Source organism: Ovis aries, chromosome 15, assembly GCF_016772045.2.
Source record: "Ovis aries strain OAR_USU_Benz2616 breed Rambouillet chromosome 15, ARS-UI_Ramb_v3.0, whole genome shotgun sequence".
NCBI lineage: Eukaryota > Metazoa > Chordata > Mammalia > Artiodactyla > Bovidae > Ovis > Ovis aries.
This window is the reverse complement of record NC_056068.1, coordinates 39,567,415-39,588,134: the sequence shown is the minus strand read 5'-3', so window position 1 is coordinate 39,588,134 and position 20,720 is coordinate 39,567,415. Positions and strand designations below refer to the sequence as shown.

General features: G+C 47.4%; 1 protein-coding gene across 10 annotated transcripts in view; it reads left to right on the top strand.

Moving 5' to 3' along the window:
- Positions 1–20,720, top strand: part of TEAD1 (TEA domain transcription factor 1) — a 268,937-nt gene that overhangs the window by 207,096 nt on the left and 41,121 nt on the right. For all 10 annotated transcript variants that reach the window (XM_060399885.1, XM_060399884.1, XM_060399880.1 and 7 more), the window contains 4 exons: positions 999–1,045; positions 1,949–2,010; positions 3,000–3,124; positions 19,984–20,157. In XM_060399885.1, coding sequence (XP_060255868.1) covers positions 999–1,045; positions 1,949–2,010; positions 3,000–3,124; positions 19,984–20,157 — 408 coding nt within the window. The remainder of the gene's footprint in view (positions 1–998; positions 1,046–1,948; positions 2,011–2,999; positions 3,125–19,983; positions 20,158–20,720) is intronic.

The window sequence follows — 20,720 nt, the reverse complement described above, 5'->3', positions numbered from 1 at the left end:
GTGGCCGAGTGGGAAATCATCTACCTGGCACTTCCTGTTAATTGTGCCAGGTGTAAGAGAGGGGAAGGACCACCTTGTGGAGCCCTGATGCTAGGTGCAAAATGGTGAGAAAAGCAGGGAGCTAGGGAGAGGGGGAGAGAGAGACAGAGGGAAGAAGTAGGGGGATCTTAGTCCCTGAAGACATGGAATTAAGTATCACTTTACAGCACCATTCCAGGTTGTGATCTGCCTCTCCATTTCTGTCATTTTATTCCTGGCCCTTAGTCTCTGTTCCTGTGTCCTTGGGGTCACTTTATGGCAACTAGCCTCTAAAGAGACAAAAGTATTCTATACTACTATTTTCATTTTGCACCTGCCAAAGGCTGAGAAGCTTAATGTTGTGGTCTCATTTAATCTTCACAGTAATCATAAATGCCTCTTACTGTTACTGCCATTTTACAGATGAGAAAACTGAAGTTAATGAGTAACAAAACAAGAGTTTGGGTAACTTGATCATAATCACTTGGAGAGCCATGTCGGGGCTCAAACCCAAGGCTGTCCGAATCCCTTGACATCTGCTGCCACTCCCGGAGGCTGTCAGCAGGCACCAGGGCCTAGGAAAACCCATAGCAAAGGAGGTGTCTGCATTGTCCTGGTTCTGAGCTGTGTCCTCTCCCCAGGCTGTGAGCTATGGAGGCAGACTGTCACGTACGAAGTGTTGCACAATGGAGGGAGGAAAGGAAGGGCGGGCGGGCACACAGATGAAGCAGTCAGACGGAATATTTGTGAACCCTCTGTAATGCACCCAGATTCCTATTGGGTGTCAAGTGAACTCTTAAAGAGCTGGTGCCTGCCCCCAGGGAGGTTAACATCTTCTGCAGGACAGCAACCTGTGGTATCTGCATTTAGGCTATGTCACTTGGCAACTGTGTTTAGCAGGGATTGCAGTGCATAGACATCCTGAACAGTGCTTTGAGGTGAATTCCTAATCCTAAAGCTCTTTGTATTTTGCCTTCCAGTTCTGGCCAGGAATGATACAAACAGGGCAGCCTGGATCATCACAAGAGTAAGTCTGAGGAGGGGCCGGCACTGACAACCAACCAGGGGCTGGTCACAGCCCACCCCAGACTGAGGTTTCCTGGCACCAGACTTCCTGGGGCCTTGTGGAGGGGGGTGCGGTGGGAGGGAGATATAACCTGAGATCACCGACATCACCCCCCACTGTTATCTCCTGAGGCCAGTAGCAGGAAAGAGATGCTCAAATTTGGGAGACATGTAAAGACCTCACTCCCACCTTCAGTATTAGTGGTCCTGCAGCTGGCAACAGGAGGAGGGTCTCCGTCCTTTCATGGCTTTGAGGGGGCAGAGCCTGGGGTCCTCCTGAGAGAGGACAGTGGAGGTGATCCTATAGTCCATTTTCTTCCCGCTTTCCCTGTAGTGGGGGAAGCTAATAGAAAATCCGACTGATGCTTTGAGAGCATGGGAGGTAAGCTCAGTAAGCCGGAAGGCGAGGACAGATTGCGGATAAAAGCAGAAAGGAAGGAGCCTCTTCCTGTATATTCTCAAAGGAAATGGAGCTATTTGGTCCAGAGAAAGAGAACCTGAAACATGTCCCAAGCCTTGCCTGCCCATGATGACTGTTGACCTTGGTCTCTGCAGGGACCAGAAGCAAGGTTCAGAGGTAGATGCCACAGTGCATGCAAGGATAGCTGACATCTGCCCTACCTGTGCTATGGAACTGGCATGAGGCTTGGTGGTGTGGTCATCGGCACCCAGCCAGTCCCTCTCGTTTGCACAGCACAGCTGGGTCTCCATCTTGGTAGAGCTCTGCCTGGGCTCTGCTACCACCTGCAGATAGGGAAGCTCACAGTGAGGAGTCCCTAGCCCTGGGAGGCCCCGACCAGATCTAGCAAGTAGCTGCTGCTACAATCATGGTTTCTGACTCTCTCTGTCCTCTGTCTCTCTCCAGCGTCAAGCCCTTCGTGCAGCAGGCCTACCCCATCCAGCCAGCAGTCACGGCCCCCATTCCAGGTGAGTCTCTGAGGAACCCTCTCACTTTGTTCTCCAGCTGCACAAACTCCCTCCCCTGCAGGGCCATGGACACCCCTTTCTTGCCACCACCCTCCTCAAGGCAGGGTTAACCCAGAGCTCAGGAGGGTCACCAGTGTCCCCTCCCAGGTCCTGCTTTGCCTCCGTCATCTCTAGAGAGCTCTTCTGATGGGCTTTTCTTAAAAAAACAACAGGAAGCCTGATCACTTTCACTCAGGGCCCTGGGTCACCCTTGAAAGGAGAAGTTGCTCTGGTTCCTTCCTCCTCATAAACAGGCCACATTGGGCAATCTTAGTCTTGTGGGCAGACGGTTTTATTCACTGTTTTTTAGAGAAGTGTATTTCAATTCTGAGTATCCTTTCTTTAAAGGAGTGCTTACATGGAAGCCCAGCTAGAAAACATGCATCTGGCCAGCCTGCCTGCCTCCCAACACGCACGCACGCACACACACACACACACACACTCTTCATCATAAGCTCCTAGACTGAAATGCATTCACATGTTGCCCTCTGCTCCAGCACCTCGGAGCATCCCGGGAGAATCTTTCACAGTGCTGGTGACTGCAGTCTTGCTCAGGAAGGGAGCTGGAGGAAGACAGGGAGTGCCCTCATCCCTGTCTCACAGGAGCGCTTTGCCAGCATCCACTTCCACACTTCATCTTTCGTGCCTTGGCCCCCAGTGAGGCCCTTTGCCCCAGGTCAGGTGTCCTCACCCCCAGCCCTCAAGCTGGGCTGGTACCAGCTTTAGGAAGAACCACCTGCATTGCGCTTCTCCGGTTGGCCATGCCTCTGGGCTCCTCTGCCAGAACCCACCTCTGCTGGCCTACCTCCAGCCCTGGACTCTGGTGGACAGAGCTGTTAGCTTTGCTCCTGGGTGGTCCATTTTGTAGGCCCCTGCCCCAGGGGTGGCCTGAGACCTGATGATGGGAGGCAAGGAGCTGGGTTTAAGGTAACGATCGATCGGTATTTCAGGGTTTGAACCTGCGTCAGCCCCAGCTCCCTCGGTCCCGGCCTGGCAGGGCCGCTCCATTGGCACAACCAAACTTCGCCTGGTGGAATTCTCAGCTTTCCTTGAACAGCAGCGAGACCCAGACTCGGTGAGTGTGCTCAGAGTTGGGTGCCTTTAACCTGGGCTTTGCTCCCCTTACCCTGCCTTTGGGCCTGACAGATCAGACACCCTGCGTGAAAGCAGGCCTGGGTACGGAGGGCCGAGCAGCCCTCCAATGAAGTAAAAAGGCATTTCTGTTGACAAATATGTAAAACTTTAGAGCTAAATGGTTATAGATGCTCTGGACTGCAAACTCCAGGAATTACTAGAGCAGAAGAGTAAGACTTTAACAGGCTCTTGCATTTAAAGACCTTAACACTAGGGAAGAATGAGGACAGGAGGAGGGGACGACAGAGGATGAGATGGTTGGATGGTATCACCAATTCAATAGACATGAGTTTGAGCAAACTCAGGGAGATAGTGAAGGACAGAGAAGCCTGGCGTCCTGTAGTCCACGGGTCACAAAGAGTCAGATACAACTGAGTGGCTGAACAACAACATTTGTTGAGCCCTGACCTGTGGCTGGTATTGTGTAAGGCGATTAATAGATACCATCACATTTTGCTCTTAAACAACCCCATAAGGGTAGGTGCTGTCTAATACATGAGAAAACAGAGAGGTTAAGTAACTTCTCCGTAGTCACACAGTTAGTACCTGATGGATTAGAGATTCAAATTCTTGTCTTTACAACTCAAACCTAAACTCAAGCCTATTTAGCCATTTTTCATACTTCTTTTCCAAGCTGTGTTTCCTCAAGACGGTGAATTCTTAGCTTCTGAAGGAGAAGTAACAGGGTAGTACTTTAGCAGTCTGACATAGAATGCGATGCATCTTAATACCCTAAATATCCACTAAGCTAGCATCTGGACCCAGTTTGTCATTTTCCTCCTTCCCGTCTCCCCACCCCATCTAGTGCCCGTCCTCCTACTGTTCTCAGCTGGGCCCACCATTTCCCCTACACATGTGAGCCTCCCTTCTTTCCACCCGACAAGCCCAAGCCCCTTCCTTCACTCCCACTCCTTGGCTGTGAGTGCGAGCATTGCATCTGTGTGTGGGTGAGCCCAAGGCAAAAATGGAAGGAATCATGGGTTTGTCTTCGGGATCTTTACCAACTCCTTTCCATATTCTCCACCTCACCCCACCCGGCTGATCTTGGCGGCTCCCAAAAGCACACAGGGCCCCCGCTGTCTGTCTGTCTGCTCCCTTGCTGTCATTCTGATACCAGGAGAAAGCATCACGAGTGAGTTCATCATCTGTTGTAAACAACTTGGATGTGAACCACCGGAGGTGACCTCTCCCTGAGGCGTTTGTGCTTTGGCTCAGTGGGAAGCCTCTGAGGGTAGGACAGGAAGACACCACGAATAGAGGGGTTTCCACCAGCCATCACCAGAGTGGACACTCAGGAACCCACATGTGGCCCCCTGGCATTTCTACCTATGAATTGTGAATGCTGGTAGAAAAATAGAGTCTGCTCCAAAATTAGGATAAAATGAAGAAAGAGAGGTAGTTATTGGGCCCATCGAAGCAGGCAAAGGAAAAGGAGCGTATTGAAAACCAGCCTGGAAGAGAAGACCAGCCTCCTGGGTCACTCTGCACAAGTGTCTGAGTGGCTGTACCAGAAGGGTGATGGTGAGTGCCTAAATCCTTATCTGTGGGAGCATTGAAATAAACCACCAAGAAGATGACCTGTGCGACTCTTTGCTTCCTCCTCCTTCAAGGAAGTGTAGACATTTCTTTGGCTGCAGGCTGGGCTTTGGCTCAGCGCATGCTTCTCCTCTGAGTAACTCATGCTTGTGTGACGCCTCGTCGCTCACAGAATGCCCTGTCGTTGGTTGTGTCATTTTGTCCTCCGAGTGCTGGTGGAGTAGATTTTGTTTTACCCATTTTACAGGTGGAGAATCTGAGGCCAAGACACATTAAAAGATGTAGAATATTTAGCCAATGAGCAGGAGGACGCAGAGCCCAGGTCTTCTGTTTCACGATACTCTTTCACTACTATGAACCACCACCAGTGGTGAAGGTCTTGAATTGTGTGTTCGGTCTGTACTCTTGGGTGAGCAAACCTGTTTACTTGTAAACGTTCCCTTATTAGAAATAGAACTCCAAGATACTAGGAAGCACAAATCCCAAGATGTTAGTTGTTATTCTTGTTAAAAGACTCAGTATAATGTTTTATCACAAAACAAATTTTTATTTTTAATTTAAGAAGCTTATGGAGCACCCTCATGGTAACTGTCCTTCTCAGTTATGGACCTACTGGGGCCCAGAATGACCATTTTCCTCTTCTTCTAGTTGTTAGTGGTAATTGGGCTCCCCACTGTGCATCGCTGAGAAGTTCCTTTTGTCCATCCTATAAACAGTTATGAGCACCCACGTGTTCGGGGTGCTCTACCAAGAAGGCGCCTTCTGGTGCTGCCCAGCCCATCAGCAACTCTGCCCTGGTGGAGGCTGATGTCTGGTGGGTGAGGCAGTCATCCCCCATAGAGTCGCTGGGAAATGCGATGGCTAGGGGTGCTGTGAGTGGACAGGAAATTGGGCAGGCTGTGCGGAGGAACCAGCCCTTATGCAAAGAGGTAGAGGATCCCTATGGGCCGGGAAGAGTAAGGAAGAAGAGCATTCCAGAGGTGATGACTCTGGTGTAGATAAAGCAGGTGAAAGCTAGTGAATAGTTTAGAAAGGCAGGACCCACCAAGCCCTTGGAGTAGTGCCCAGATATGTGTGTTTCATGTACATTCAGAATTAAGAGTCTGGCTGTTTTCACTAGAGTAGACCTTTTACTGATGAATGAAAGGCTTAACTCTGTAGAACTCCAACACGTGACTTCAGTGATGACGATGATAAATGTGGTTAACTAGAGAGTGCATTTCCAGAGTAGCTGGGACAAAGGGTGTCACCCTGGACCAGCAAACTAGGTTCTCCTCCTCCTGGCTTTGTTGCTCCTCCATCACCATCTCCCAGAGTTCACTCAGACTCACGTCCATCAAGTCCGTGATGCCATCCAGCCATCTCATCATGGGCTGTCCCCTTCTCCTCCTGCCCCCAATCCCTCCCAGCATCAGAGTTTTTTCCAATGAGTCAACTCTTCTCATGAGGTGGCCAAAGTACTGGAGTTTCAGCTTTAGCATCATTCCTTCCAAAGAAATCCCAGGGTTGATCTCCTTCAGAAGGGACTGGTTGGATCTCCTTGCAGTCCCTTGCCTGTGTCCTCCTGGGGGACCATATGGACAGAGAAGGTTCAGGCCTGGCCACAGCCATTGACAGCAACCTCTCCAAGCCTCTGCTATAGAAAGAACTAGAATTCCCTACCTCTTAGGTCTGTAATATGGATGGAAAAAATCACACTGTACCACACTAATTAATTTATTTGTTTGGTCTTTGCCAGCACTACCCATAGCCCTTTGATTGCCGTGAGCCTGAGCTATTACAGACAGAGATTTGCAGGATCCAAAGTTAAATTTGTTTAGGACCCGTAACTATTGATCACTTTGTTGGCTTCCTTATCAAATTAACTTGCTTAATGTTTGATGTTAAATTTTAAGGATAGCATATTTGTGTTTGTTTAAATAAATGTACCAGCTGAATTTATTTTAAACGGCTCTGAAAGTTTCAGAACCAACGAAACCATTCCCATACTACACATTTTTTCAGTGTGACCTTGGACCTCAAGGGCCTTTACATGTTCATTGTAACAGCACCTTATGTTTGCAAAATAAAGCACGTATTATATAATATGAGAAGCTGGTGCTTAGAAGACTTGTCAGAATGCTTTAAAAAGTCTTGTGAATTCTCTTCCGTTTCAATTAGGTGTCTCTCTTAGTCCCAGCTATTCTGGAAATTCACTCTTTAGTTTACCACATGTATCACCACTGCCAACACTAAAGATTCTTCACAGCTCTCCCACCCCTATCAGTAGTCGTGCTGGTGATAGCCTGCACAATGCATTGTCTTACCCAGCCCTGCGACGTAGACTGCCCAGTGTTCAACCGACAGCTGACATTGGAAATGGGATTCAGAGCTAGATGTGTTGATTCCAGTAACCAAAAGTTGTTGGGTTCATTTGCATCTGATGAGTACCTGTAGCCAGCCAGAATCTACAAGAAGCCAAGGGAAGACTAATCCAGGGGAGGAGCGCCCCCTGCTGGCCTGCAGCCTCTGTAATCCAGACATTGCCCCTGAGTCAGTGGTTGTTTATATTGGTGGAGAACCAGCAAGTCAGCCCTCTGTTACCTTTGGCTCCACTAGAACCTGAGAGAAAAACAGCAGAGAGTGAAGAAAGGAAGATCTAAAAAAACAAAGACTATTTTGGAAGTGGTTCAGTTCAGTTCAGTCGCTCAGTCGTGTCCGACTCTGCGACCCCATGAATCGCAGCACGCCAGGCCTCCCTGTCCATCACCATCTCCCGGAGTTCACTCAGACTCACGTCCATCGAGTCCATGATGCCATCCAGCCATCTCATCCTCTGTCATCCCCTTCTCCTCCTGGCCCCAATCCCTCCCAGCATCAGAGTTTATTCCAATGAGTCAACTCTTCGCATGAGGTGGCCAAAGTACTGGAGTTTCAGCTTTAGCATCACTCCTTCCAAAGAAATCTCAGGGCTGATCTTCTTCAGAATGGACTGGTTGGATCTCCTTGCAGTCCAAGGGATTCTCAAGAGTCTTCTCCAACACCACAGTTCAAAAGCATCAATTCTTCAGCACTCAGACTTCTTCACTGTCCAACTCTCACATCCATACATGACCACAGGAAAAACCATAGCCTTGACTAGACGGACCTTAGTCGGCAAAGTAATGTCTCTGCTTTTGAATATGCTATCTAGGTTGTGGAAGTGGTTAGTAATGCTTAAAGGCACACTTTCTACAGGATTTCAGTGTTGCTTTATCAAAGGACTTTCAGTGTTAAGTGCGAGATCTTCCATCTAGGGTGGCCTCTTTTAAAAGGGCCTCCTCACCTGTCATCAGGGTCCAGTTCCTAGAGACTGACTTCAAGAGCTGCTGCTTCAGAGAGATGAAAACCCAACCTTCGAGAGTTGTAAGCTGAATCTCGAGTGTGCACGAGGACTGGTTTTCCTGCTAAAGCCTAGTTTTGAAAGTTTGAAGTTTTAGTCACTCAGTCGTCTCCGACTCTCTGCGAGCCCACAGACTGTAGCCCACCAGGCTCCCCTGTCCATGGAATTCTCCAAGCAAGAATACTGGACTAGGTTGCCATTTCCTTTTCCAGGGATCTTCCCAACCTAGGGATTGAACCTGGGGTCTCCTGCGTTGCTGGAGGATTCTTTACCATCTGAGCCACTAGGGAAAAGGTAGTGGGCTCCCTCTACCCACTCCCTGGGGCAGAGCAGGTTCCTCCAGCTGCCTGGCAACTCAGCTACATCTTCCAGGCAAAGGCAATGTGTTTAATGTCAACCGTGATCTCGGAAGAGAATGTGCGAGGAGTTCAGTTAGGTAGAGTTACACAGCCAGAGAAGGGCAAGCTTTGAGATGGAGAGGGTGGGATAGGAGATTGCTCTCTTTAGATTTTTAAGAAGCACTGCCTTGGGGAAGAAACAAAGTTCTGTGATGTGGTTGCAGGAACAGACCTGAGCAGGAAGTGCACACCTCAGCTTATTTAGGGAAAACCTCCCTGAGTTACAGCTGTCAGGGTAACCTTCAGCTCTTGCTGACCTGTGTTGTGAGCATCACGTGCTGAGCATTTGACCCAGATACTGTTCTTACGTCCAGTCTCTCAGTAACAAAATGGAAGCTCAGGAACATCAAGGTACGTTATCAAGTTCCATCACCAGGAGGAGGCTGAGCCAAAGTGAGCCAAGGCTCCACTTTGTATTCTTAACCATGTCACTGTATTTTTTAAGAAATTAAAAATTACTCAAATGCAAAAACAGCTGCCCTTCAAAGCCTCGAGCTCCTCAAGCCCAAGCTGGATGCAGCAGGGCCCTTCACCCTGGCACAGCCAGTAAAAGAAGGTGATCAGGACGCTTGGAGAAAGAAGAGAAAGGACACTTGACAGAAGGAGAGAATCCCTGAGTGGTGGACAATGGGAGGTCCTCAACCGAAAGGCGAGGAGCTTTGCTGTCTGGAATGACCTGTTTCCTAATCTTTAATGCTAAATGAATGGAACAGCAGAAAAGCCTGGGACTTCCTGGACATGGGGAGTGAGTCAGCAGTCTTCACAGCCCGAGGGGGCCCAAGTTTTCTCCTCTGGGGGAGCCTTGCCCTCAAGTTCTGCAAATACATTCTGCCAATAACCTGATTCTTTTCCATACGGGCAGCTGGTTAAATGTGGGCCCAAGGATGATTTCATGTTTTTCTTGCTTCTTTCAAAGGCCTAATTTCACAGATTAACTAAGTTTCTTTATCAGATCTCACAGATGCTGACTTTGGTTGGGGAAATGTGACCAGGGCAACTCAGAAAATAGGACCATTGGTGAGGCCAGTGGCAGAAAGAACAGTTGGTTGGCTTGTGTGGGGATTTGACCAGAGAGGTGAGATCAGAAGCAAGGCTTATTAGATTCTAGATTTGGGGCCAGGAGGATCCTCTCCTATATCCTGGTTAGAGTGGAAGATGGCAGTTTTCTCTGGAGGAGCTTCCAAGCCCTTCAGTGCTTGCTAAGGCAGTCGCTGCCTCTCAGAGCAGGGTTGTGTGTTCATGGGAAACAGCTCTTTGGAGAGCAGATTTGGTTTCTGGTCCTTCAGAAAGGAGGCTCTTTCTCTCCCCTAGTGCATGGTTTGTGTGTGGATCTCATTAATAATTAACCTGCATACTAGCATCTGTGTAGCTCCCTAAGGCTCACACAGAACCGTCATGTTTACTGTTTCATTTGATCTTCCCATTGACCCATGAGATAAGCAGGCCAGGTGTCATCTCTGTGTACAGATGAGGCTACCCGACCCAGATAGGTTAGGCAGCTTGCCTCAGGCCACACACAGCTCAGAAATAGCAGAGCCTGGATTCCAACCTGTGTTCTTAATGTGTGCACCACGTGCTTTGTATAAATGGCCTGAGAGCACATCTGGCCTTCCCGGTCTACAGAGGAAGAGTGCAGCGGGTCTGATGGTTGGCGATGTCCTGTTTATGCTTCTCCCTGCTTTTTCTCCTACGTTTTACCAAGTGTCGCCTTCCACTAGGACATAGGAGAAGGAGGGTTCTCTGGTGCTGGAAGTGACAGGTCACTGTGGTGAGTGTGGCCTTTCCCACCCTGGCCTGCATGACTGAGCTCTCCCATCAGCTTGTCCATGCCAGTCACACCCTCTCGTAGCAAAGGTGGGTGGTTTGCTGTTCATGTCTGAGCTTCTCTGGACGCTCACCTCTTTATTCATGACCATTTGGGGATGAGGCAATTGAAAGCATCTGGAGAGCTGGGTTTTATAGGCATTTCACAGAGGCCCAGCCAGGCTCCATTTGCTTTCCTTGGCAGGTCAGCACCCCACCCGCGTGCCTTCCTGGTTGCAGTCCCTGCACTCAGCCAGTCGGCTTTCACAGCTGCACTTGTGTGTGGAAGACTCCCTTCTAAGAAAACAGCGGCCACTCTGTGGAGATGGTGCTGGAATGGGGAGGTGGGGATGAGATCCAGGAAGGAAGGACTTATTTTTTCCTTGTTTCTTGTTTCCAGTGATGTTTTTCTTTCTGGGAAGAGCACAGGGAAGAGTGACCAGCTACCTCGAGGCCAAGTAGTCAGGGCAGGGCTGGTGCCTCTGAGCAGTAGCTGAGGAGAGAGCGTGCTGGACCATGAGCAAGCGCCCCAGCCCTCCTACCCCAACAGGTGCCAAAGGTGCAGGTCACTTCCCTTGGCTTGGTCTTGTAGCCACTCCCTGCCCCTGTAGGGCCTGGAGGCCATCGCAGTTTGCCCAGGCTGCTCTCGGGGGTGTCTGAGCAGACTGTCCAGGCAGGAACATAACAGGAAGCAAATGGAGGTGATTTGTCCTTGTCCTGTTTCAACTTGTACATTAGCATCCCTTGACATGAGTTATTTGTCTTGGTTTCTTTAAATTCCTAAGTGGATTATAATTTTTCTCCTGGTATTATTTGACAGCAGTCATTTTTTAAGGTTTTACGGCGTTCTTCAAATACTTGGCATTTTTGGAACAAGTTTAGGGAAACACCGCCATCTTCAGGTCAGACTGTGTAATGCAGTGCTGGGGCGTGTCCATGGGAGCCTCTCAGATGCCAAGGGCCAGCAGATTCTTAGGGCTTTCCCTTTCCTTTTGCACAAAAAAGTGGACTGCCTCATCAGAGCGCTCTGGGTTAGAATGTATTAGCAGCTCTTTGGGGGAAAAAAGAAAGAGAGAAAAGAAAATTAAACCCTAGTGGCCATTCTGGGAGTTGTCTGTTCTGGTTTGTCTCATCTGCAGTAATGGGCAACCTCCCAGGCTGCCCCAGCCCGACTTGCCAGGACAGACTTTGCATTCTTCACTGGGAGAAATTCAGGGGCCAGATCCCTCTAGGCCTTGTGTGCATGTCACCTTACAGTACAGGACCTAAAACAGTCAGAGGAACAGGCATAATTTCAGGTAATCTCACCCAGAGTACAGACACATCATGACTATTGGGGGAAATAATAATATCAACAATAATAATAATGAAGAATTGCATGCTTGGTACAGCGTTGTGGATTTTCCATGTGTGATCTCCTTCAAGCCTCATGACACTCCTTCGAGGTAGATACTATTATTATCCCTGGATTACGGATGTGGAGAGGGCTGGAAGCACCCCTCCCAGATGACTCAGCTAGGAAACAAGGCTGGCGCCAGGATTCAGACCCAGACCCCGTCTGACTCTGGTGCTTGAGTCCAGTGTTTGGCCCTCCGCTCCCCTGCCCCCGGCAACTTCCCTAAGCAGCAGAGAGAAGAAGAAGCAGAGATCAGGAAGGAAAGTGACCTCTTAGAACCACCTTAGAGGAAAGGAGAGAGCACCCTTTGTTAATCCCCCAGGGTAGCTAAATAACCCTTTGCAAGTCACTCTGTGGAGATTTTAGGATTACAGTTACCTTTGTCACTGTTTGCAACAGCTGTGAAGAATAACTGGAGGGATTATAGCAATCCAAAAAGAAAATGAACTCTTCTCCAAGTTGAAATAGGAATCTGTGTATTGGATTTGTGGTGGGGGCAGCTGAGCTGGGGTCGTCTCTTCCCAGTGGGATTTGCCCCGGTGCGATGTCAGGTGAACCCTGCAGGCAGACAAGGGTCCGAGGTCCTGCTCAGGCATCCCGAGTGTCTTGAGCTGGAGGAAGGCTCTGATCTCACCCTCATTTTGGGTCCAGGGAACTTGCGGCCAACTAGAATAAACATCCTGGAGCACGACTCTGTGTGTTTTTGTTTCCCTTTATAGTTCTTTCCTCACGAAACTCCATGATGGTTTGAGATAGCTTTGGATTGGCTGCTTATTTAATTTAATAAAGTAATAGATGTGCTTCATGTGTAAGCCCAATGAAACCCCAGGCATGGCCTGTAAGGAAAAGCAGCTGTGCCCTGCCCGCCCTGCTCCATCTCCCACTCCCCCTCCTCCCAGTCCTCCTCAGGACAGCTGCCTGCAACCTTTCAGCCCTTGCTTTGTATATTCGCTCCGTATTTCTAAGCGACGTACTTACACTACCTATCTCGGTCCACGATCTGAGATCTCATCTGTTGACTTCTTACTGTGGAAGACCAGGACTTAACTCTGAATTTAGCACATGACCCCTCTCACCTCCATCCCCACCCCTCCAGTATGGTTGTTTCACAGTTTTAGGTTTCACACTTAGTATTTTTATTATGAAAGTCATTTTCTTGATTCTAAAACTTGTTTTTCCTAAGGTTTGTCATTGCCTTTGTTTGTTCAGTTGGTATATACCTACACAGATTCATGTCCCATGTGTCTAATAGAATTCTCAAACTCTTCTCCAGATGGTCAGCTAAGTCAGGGACTCCCTCTCTAGCCCCTTTAGGAGCCCTCCGGCTTCCAGGTCCTTGTCCCTCCTGGACTGGCTGTTGCCCAGGTCAGAAGCCCAGCTGTGGTCCAGCATGTTACTGCTTCTGCGCTACCGCTTCATCTCCCTCTTTTCTGTTCGGCTCCCTCGTTTCATAAGAGCATATCCTCCTGTTGCTATCTGAGAACAGTTGTGAGGAAGGACAGTTTTCTGAAACCTGACAGATCTGAGAGTGTGTTCTGTTCTCACATGTGATGGTTAACTTGGTTTTCATCTTAAGCTTATGAACCTTTGTTCACATTTTCAAGATAAATTCCACATATGTTCTCCTTGTTAATGAATAACACTATATGTTTAGTGCTGGAGAATATGGACATCCATAAAAAAAAAGCAGGTGAGTGCTGACAAAAGTCATTTGATGTACAGGAAAAGGAATGTTGACTGTCCTTATCCCAGTCATCTCTAGAAATCTTTGAGAACATATATTTAATGGATGCCCAATGGTTCTGACTGCAGAGGCAAAAAACTGGCTCCATACAGGTTCTCTGAGGAGACACGCTGTTTGTACTATTAGTTCATGGATTCTGTGTGCCTGGCACAATGCCTGGTACATAATGGACCTTAGGTGTGTGAAAGTCACACACTTAAGGTCACACACCTTTTAGGTGTGAAATCCAGAAAGAAATAGGCAGAGTGAGTACCTTTTCTGTTGCTGTATTGAAATGTTGATAATCAGCAGGTCTGCTGCACAAGGGAGACTTTCTTATAATTGAACAAGCCATTGTTAACCTCTACTTCGGATGTCAAGGAAATTTAGTCTTAGACTTTGATAGATGTAATAATTCATTGACACGTGTCCTGTTTCTGCTTGTACATTCCCTGACACACTTGGGAGTGTTGGTTGTTGTTTGTATAAATATTTGTTTTCTGCCACATAGAATAGAACTGCTCTTTTTTGGTTTTGTGTTCCTTTGTTAGTTTTGGGGAAACCATCACTGCTGGAAAGAAAACAGGATTTATTTGGGAAGGGAGAGCACCCTAACCTTTTTCCCTTAGGAGATCTGGCAGGATGGGAGGTAAGGCCTCACCAGGTAGTTTTTAGGGTTTTAATTTTGTTAAGATTTGAACACAAACATATCAGATGTCTTCTTTTCATTCTTCTAGATGTGGGGGCAAAGGGATTCCTCACCTGGCCAGGTTGAATTAAGGAGAGAGGGATATCTGTTTGTTCCACTGCTGTGGCCTCCAGGACGCCTTCTTTAGTCCTTTGTATTCTTAGAAGCAAAGTCACCTCTTGGCAGGAATAAAGCCACTCAAATGCCAGCAGTCAGGGTTTGGTTTTGAGTCACCAGCCTTGCGAGAGGCAGTGCCCGATTTCCTTTGGCAAAGACAGCCTGCCCGTTCTCAGTTCATTTCAGCGACTTGGGCACAAAGGTGGCTTCCTCAGAACAGAAACCTTTGAAGGCTCTATGATGTATCTGTGAGTCACATTGTGTGTCCCAAATTGCAGTTTCACTTCTCAGAACCTGGAGAATGCTATTCAGCTTCTTTTCTTTTTTTCTGAAATCAACTTTCAGAAAAGGTAGATCTGAGTTAGAAGGATCTAGGCATTTATATATTCTCCTGGAGACAGTGCGGTTGATGGCGCAGCAAATGCATGGGCTGTGGTGTGGATGGATCCAGGTTTTCTTCTTAACCTCAGGACTATTCCTGGACGTGTGGCCTCAGGCAAATCTGTTCATCTCTGAGCTTCTATTTCCTCATCTGTGAAAATGACTTTAATAAAACCCACCTACAGTACCGTTGTGAGGCAAGGATTATCCGAGGTCACATTTATCAAAAGCACATTGTACAAACACTGAACAGACGCAGCTCCCTTTCTTCCTGCAGACATGGGTAAGAGGCCTGCACTCCAGCCGCTGGTTTGAGTGGGCCGTAATCAAGGATCTGAACAGTCATGCAGCTCCACAGCTTGCTCCCAGCTCTTGGCTTATTTGTGTTTATTTTTTTCTTTGCTAGGCAGGAGGGATAGCTAAGGCAGGAAAGTTCTTTTGCTTCTACCCCAGGATCTAGTTAATCTCACATAATAAACCGCCACAACAGTAGTCTTAGCAGCTACGATTTATTGAACGCTTCTTGTATGCCAGAACCCCTGCTGTGCATCATTTCCTTTAATCTTCCAACCTGTTCAATACGACAGTCATAGATCCCCATTGTACACAGGAGAAAACTGAGATTTCAGGTTCTTAGCTGGTTCTAGAGTGCTTTTGCACTCAGCATGTTGATTTTTAGATATGCTTCCTGATATACTAAGTAATATACTCAGTTGCTCAATCATGGCCGACTTTGTGACCTCATAGACTATAGCCTGCCATGAAATTTTCCAGGCAAGAATACTCGAGTGGGCCCACTGAAGAATGGTGAATTTTACCCTCCATTCACTTTCCTGATCTCTGATCCCTGGAGGTCCAGGCTGTGGCCCCTGTGTTCTAAGAGTCGTAACTTCACCCCAGCTCTGCCCTGGCCCATGAAGGCTGGCGAGGTGGAAGAGCAGGGAGTGAGGTGTGCTTAGCAGAGACTCAGATTCTATTCATAGATGTCCCCAAGGCTCTGTCTGTATCCCATTCTTTCCTATAAACTCAGTGCCTATAGACACCGCAGCAAGTGGCAGAAGAGGTGCCTCTCAGAGTCCAGCAGGGCTCGGAACTTGCTGCAGTCAGAGGTGGGTGATAGACAGCCAGCCAGCCAGTTTGGATATTGGAGGAACAATGCCTTTGCCTCTGCTCCCGTACTGGTGAGTAACGAGAGGACCAGCGGAGGGGCAGACACAAGACGTCCCCTCCTCATCTCTGGGGACCTTGCGCCAGTCTGTGTCCCCTGCCTCTCCTGTGTTGTTTACTCTGCTTATACCCTCTAAATGAGACTGGAAGTGCCGCGGCATCGGTGCCCCAGATGTTTCTGTGGGCTTTGGTTTGCTTATAATTGAAAAGATGATGTGATGACATTTGAGAAAAATTTTTAAAGATCAGAAAGAGGCACTTCACCTCCCCCATAACCGTACCTCCCTAACATGATGGGGGCTCCGACTTTGTTTCAAAAGTTCCCCTCGAGCACAGCATGCTCTATTCCTGCATGTCTGTGTCCAGGACTCAGTCCATCCTGAAATCCAGCTGGGATAGAGGCGGGGGGGTCCTTGTCAGAGCTCTAAGTTCTTCTTTTTCATGTCACCTGACACCTTTTAGGGTTTGGGAAGCCTTGGTAAAGGTGACTCTCTGATGCTGTTCAGAAGGCGCTAGGTCCTGGCCACACTCCCTGTACGTGCAGTGGTTGGGGACAGCTGGCATCGGATGGGGTATTGGCCCTCCTGCTCTTCGGTATTGTGGCTAGAGATCCACTGTGTAGATAGCAGGTCATGGGTGTGAACCAGCACTTCTGCAGGATACATTTATACGGTTTTGTGACCAAACAAGTTTGGAAAACTTTAGGCTATAGAAAGTTGAACAGTGTTTCTCTACCATAGTGCTTTTAACCTGTTATATTCACTGTGAACCTCAAAGCAGAGAGATTTTATGAGAAATAATAGTAGCTAACATTTACTGAGTGTCTACTCTTTGTTGAATGGAGGTGCTCCAGTAGAGGCTGGGGAGACTTACCCAATGTCATGGCTGATTGGTAATAACACAATCTTTTGGGCTGGAGCAGACTGAGCCCAAACTCGTCTCTTAGCCAGCACACAGACTGCTTGTACAGTGTGTACACTTCTTTTGTACAAAAGAAGCTTGGAGCAGCCTTCTTTTATTTGGGACTTCTCATTCCCTATGAGAATATAAGAATATTCCCTATGGGAATAAGAAAGCCTTCCTCAGTGATCAGTACAAAGAAATAGAGGAAAACAATAGAATGGGAAAGACTAGAGATCTTTTCAAGAAAATTAAGAGATACCAAGGGAACATTTCATGCAAAGATGGGCTCGATAAAGGACAGAAATGGTATGGACCAAACAGAAGCAGAAGATGTTAAAAAGAGATGGCAAGAATACACAGAAGAACCATGCAAAAGAGATCTTCATGACCCAGATAAACACAATGGTGTGATCACTTACCTAGAGCCAGACATCCTGGAATGCAAAGTCAACTGGGCCTTAGGAAGCATCACTACGAACAAAGCTAGTGGAGGTGATGGAATTCCAGTTGAGCTGTTTCAAATCCTGAAAGATGATGCTGTGAAAGTGCTGCACTCTATGCCAGCAAATGTGGAAAACTCAGCAGTGGCCACAGGACCGGAAAAGGTCAGTTTTCATTCCAATCCCAAAGAAAAGCAATGCCAAAGAATGCTCAAACTACCACATGATTGTCCTCATCTCACACACTAGCAAAGTAATGCTAAAAATTCTCCAAGCCAGGCTTCAACAGTACGTGAACTGTGAACTTCCAGATGTTCAAGCTGGATTTAGAAAAGGCAGAGGAACCAGAGATCAAATTGCCAACATCCGTTGGATCATCGAAAAAGCAAGAGAATTCCAGAAAAACATTTACCTCTGCTTTATTGATTATGCCAAAACCTTTGACTGTGTGGATCACAATAAACTGTGGAAAATTCTCAAAGAGATGGGAATACCAGACCACCTCACCTGCCTTCTGAGAAATCTGTATGTAGGTCAAGAAGCAACAGAACTGGACGTGGAACAACAAACTGGTTCCAAATCGTGAAAGGAGTACATCAAGGCTCTATATTGTCACTCTGCTTATTTAACTTATATGCAGAGTACATCATGCAAAATGCTGGGCTGGATGAAGCACAAGCTGGAATCAGGATTGCCAGGAGAAATATCAATAACTTCAGATACGCAGATGATACCACCCTTATGGCAGAAAGTGAAAAAGAACTAAAGAGCCTCATTATGAAAGTGAAAGAAGAGAGTGAAAAAGGCTGGCTTAAAACTCAACATTCAAAAACTAAGATCATGGCATCCAGTCCCATCACTTCATGGGAAATAGATGGAGAAACAATGGAAACAGTGACAGACTATTTTCTTGGGCTCCAAAATCACTGTAGATGGTGACTGCAGCCGTGAAATTAAAAGACACTTGCTCTTTGGAAGAAAAGCTATGACCAACCTAGACAGCATATTAAAAAGTAGAGACATTACTTTGCCGACAAAGGTCTGTATAGTCAAAGCTATGGTTTTTCCAGTGGTCATGTATGGATGTGAGAGTTGGACTATAAAGAAAACTGAGTGCCTAAGAATTGATGCTTTTGAACTGTGGTGTTGGAGGAGACTCTTGAGAGTCCCTTGGACTGCAAGGAGATCTAACCAGTCCATCCTAAAGCAAATTAATCCTGAATATTCATTGGAAGAACTGATGCTGAAGCTTCAATACTTTGGCCACTTGATTTGAAGAACTGACTCTTTAGAAAAGACCCTGATGCTGGGAAAGATTGAAGGCAAAAGGAGAAGGGAATGACAGAGGATGAGATGGTTGGATGGCATCACTGACTCAATGGACTTGAGTTTGAGCAAGCTCCCGGAGGTGGTAATTTACTGGGAAGTCTGGCGTGCTGCAGACCATGGGGTTGCAAAGAGTTGGACATGACTGACCGACTGAACTGTACTTGTACTGAACTGATGAGGTTAGTACTCGGAAGGACTCTAGTTGGAGAAATGCCAATGTAAACTCAAAGTGCAGACTGTTGGTGACATGGGTTTCTCTTATGAACCCCATTATGTTCTGAGCTCCCAGGAACCTCTGCACGCCATATGTTTTGGTGTCAGATTAGGCTGGTTTTACTGCCTATTCAGTAGAAGAGGCAGGCACGGGGGATCTGGAGTATAGGGTCTAGGCCAGTAGTTCTCCAGCTTGGCTGTGGATTGAAATTCATCAAGGGAGTATTAAGAATAAATGATGCCTGGCCTCATTCTCAAAGATGCCAGTTTAGCCTGGCTGGGACCCTGGCTTTGATGATTTTTAAATGTTCCTTGGTGATTCTGCTATAGCCTGGTTGAGAGCCAGTTGTTGGCCACACTCCTTCATGGTCCAGTTAACCCTGTCTTATGGAGAAGAGCAAGGAGAAGAAAAGGTTTTCATTCAGTAGTTAAATGACCTGAGAGGGTTTTGAGTTGCTTCTTTTACTTTTTGTGGATGAGCACCTGGTGGTCTTTCTTTATTGATACCGTATAGCCTTGCACCATGAGTCCTCTCCATGACCTATACCCATGACTGTAGCTTTGTGCTGACATCCACATACTGACCAGCCCTTATGCAGAAGTGCCAGACTGGTCACTAAAGGGACACATGAGAAAGACACTCAGCTCGCTTATTCCTGCTGGAAGAAGTAAGTGGGTACTGTTGCTCCGAGTACTGCTTTCTTGCTGTTGCTAAGGGAACTGGAGCGACAAGTGCTTTCTGGGTGATGGCATCAGCTGAACCACCCATACTTCTTATTGGGCTTTCACTGTAAATAACAGTCACTGTCATTTTCAGTTGATCAGGTGAAACTGGGTAATGGAATTGTTTCTAGGTTTGGTAATTGGGTCAGAAGTCATTTCCTACTGTATCTACAAAAAGACTTTTTTAGTCATTTGGGAAGAATATATGCCCTTGTCAATAATAGACAATGATTGTTTTAACCCTGAGCTGTAATGACCTTTCTTTTTTTAAAAAAATATTTTCTTTGATGTGGACCATTTTTAAAGTCTTTATTGAATTTGTTAGAATATTGTTTCTGTTTTATGTTTTGGTTTTCTGGCTGCAAGGCATATGGGATCCTAGCTCCCTGGCCAGGGATTGAACCTGCACCCCTTGCATCGGAAGGTGAAGTCTTAACCACTGGACCACCAGGGAAGTCCCATGACTCTTAATATCATCATCTTTTCAAAGGCACAGACCTGAGGCTGTTCGAGGCGGAACTCCAGGATTTCAAGACCACCACTCTTTATGCAGCTCGAGATGGTTGTGTCCTGGGTTGACCAAAGGGTTTGTAATGGGAATGTTTCTGTTGGTTTCTTGCAGTACAACAAACACCTCTTCGTGCACATCGGGCACGCCAACCATTCTTACAGTGACCCATTGCTCGAATCAGTGGACATTCGTCAGATTTATGACAAATTTCCTGAAAAGAAAGGTGGCTTAAAGGAACTATTTGGAAAGGGCCCTCAAAATGCCTTCTTCCTCGTAAAATTCTGGGTGAGTAAGACCTTGCTGTTACTTCAGTCACTTTTGTCTGAATGGTCATGTCCTACACCCAAGGGCAGAGCTGCAGTGGTTGTGGGTTCCCATTGACTGATCTGCAGGGTCGCCAGGGGATCGCACACTAGCACTGTGGGCGTCCTCACGCAGGCCGCGCGGCACAGCCACATGAGGACCCAGGTGACATTGCCGTCCCTGCCGAGACAGACAGGTGGCCCCTTGGGCTTAAGAACTCAGTTGTGCAATGACAAGAAACCTTGCAGATGGCTGGAGTCACGATGGCAGGCGCAGGGTGCTAGACTCTCTGTTGGTTCTCACTCCAATAAGCAAAGTTGTGTCCAACTCTTTGCCACCCCATGAACTGTAGTCTGCCAGACTCCTCCATCTATGAGATTTCCCGGGCAAGAATACTGGAGTGGTTGCCAATTCCTTCTCCAGGGGAATCTTCCCGACCTGGGGATCAAAGCTGGGTTTCCCACAGTACAGACAGCCTCTTTATTGTCTGAGCCACCAGAGGAGCCCAGTAAGCAAAGCGACCTATAAATTCCATGGGAGCCTAG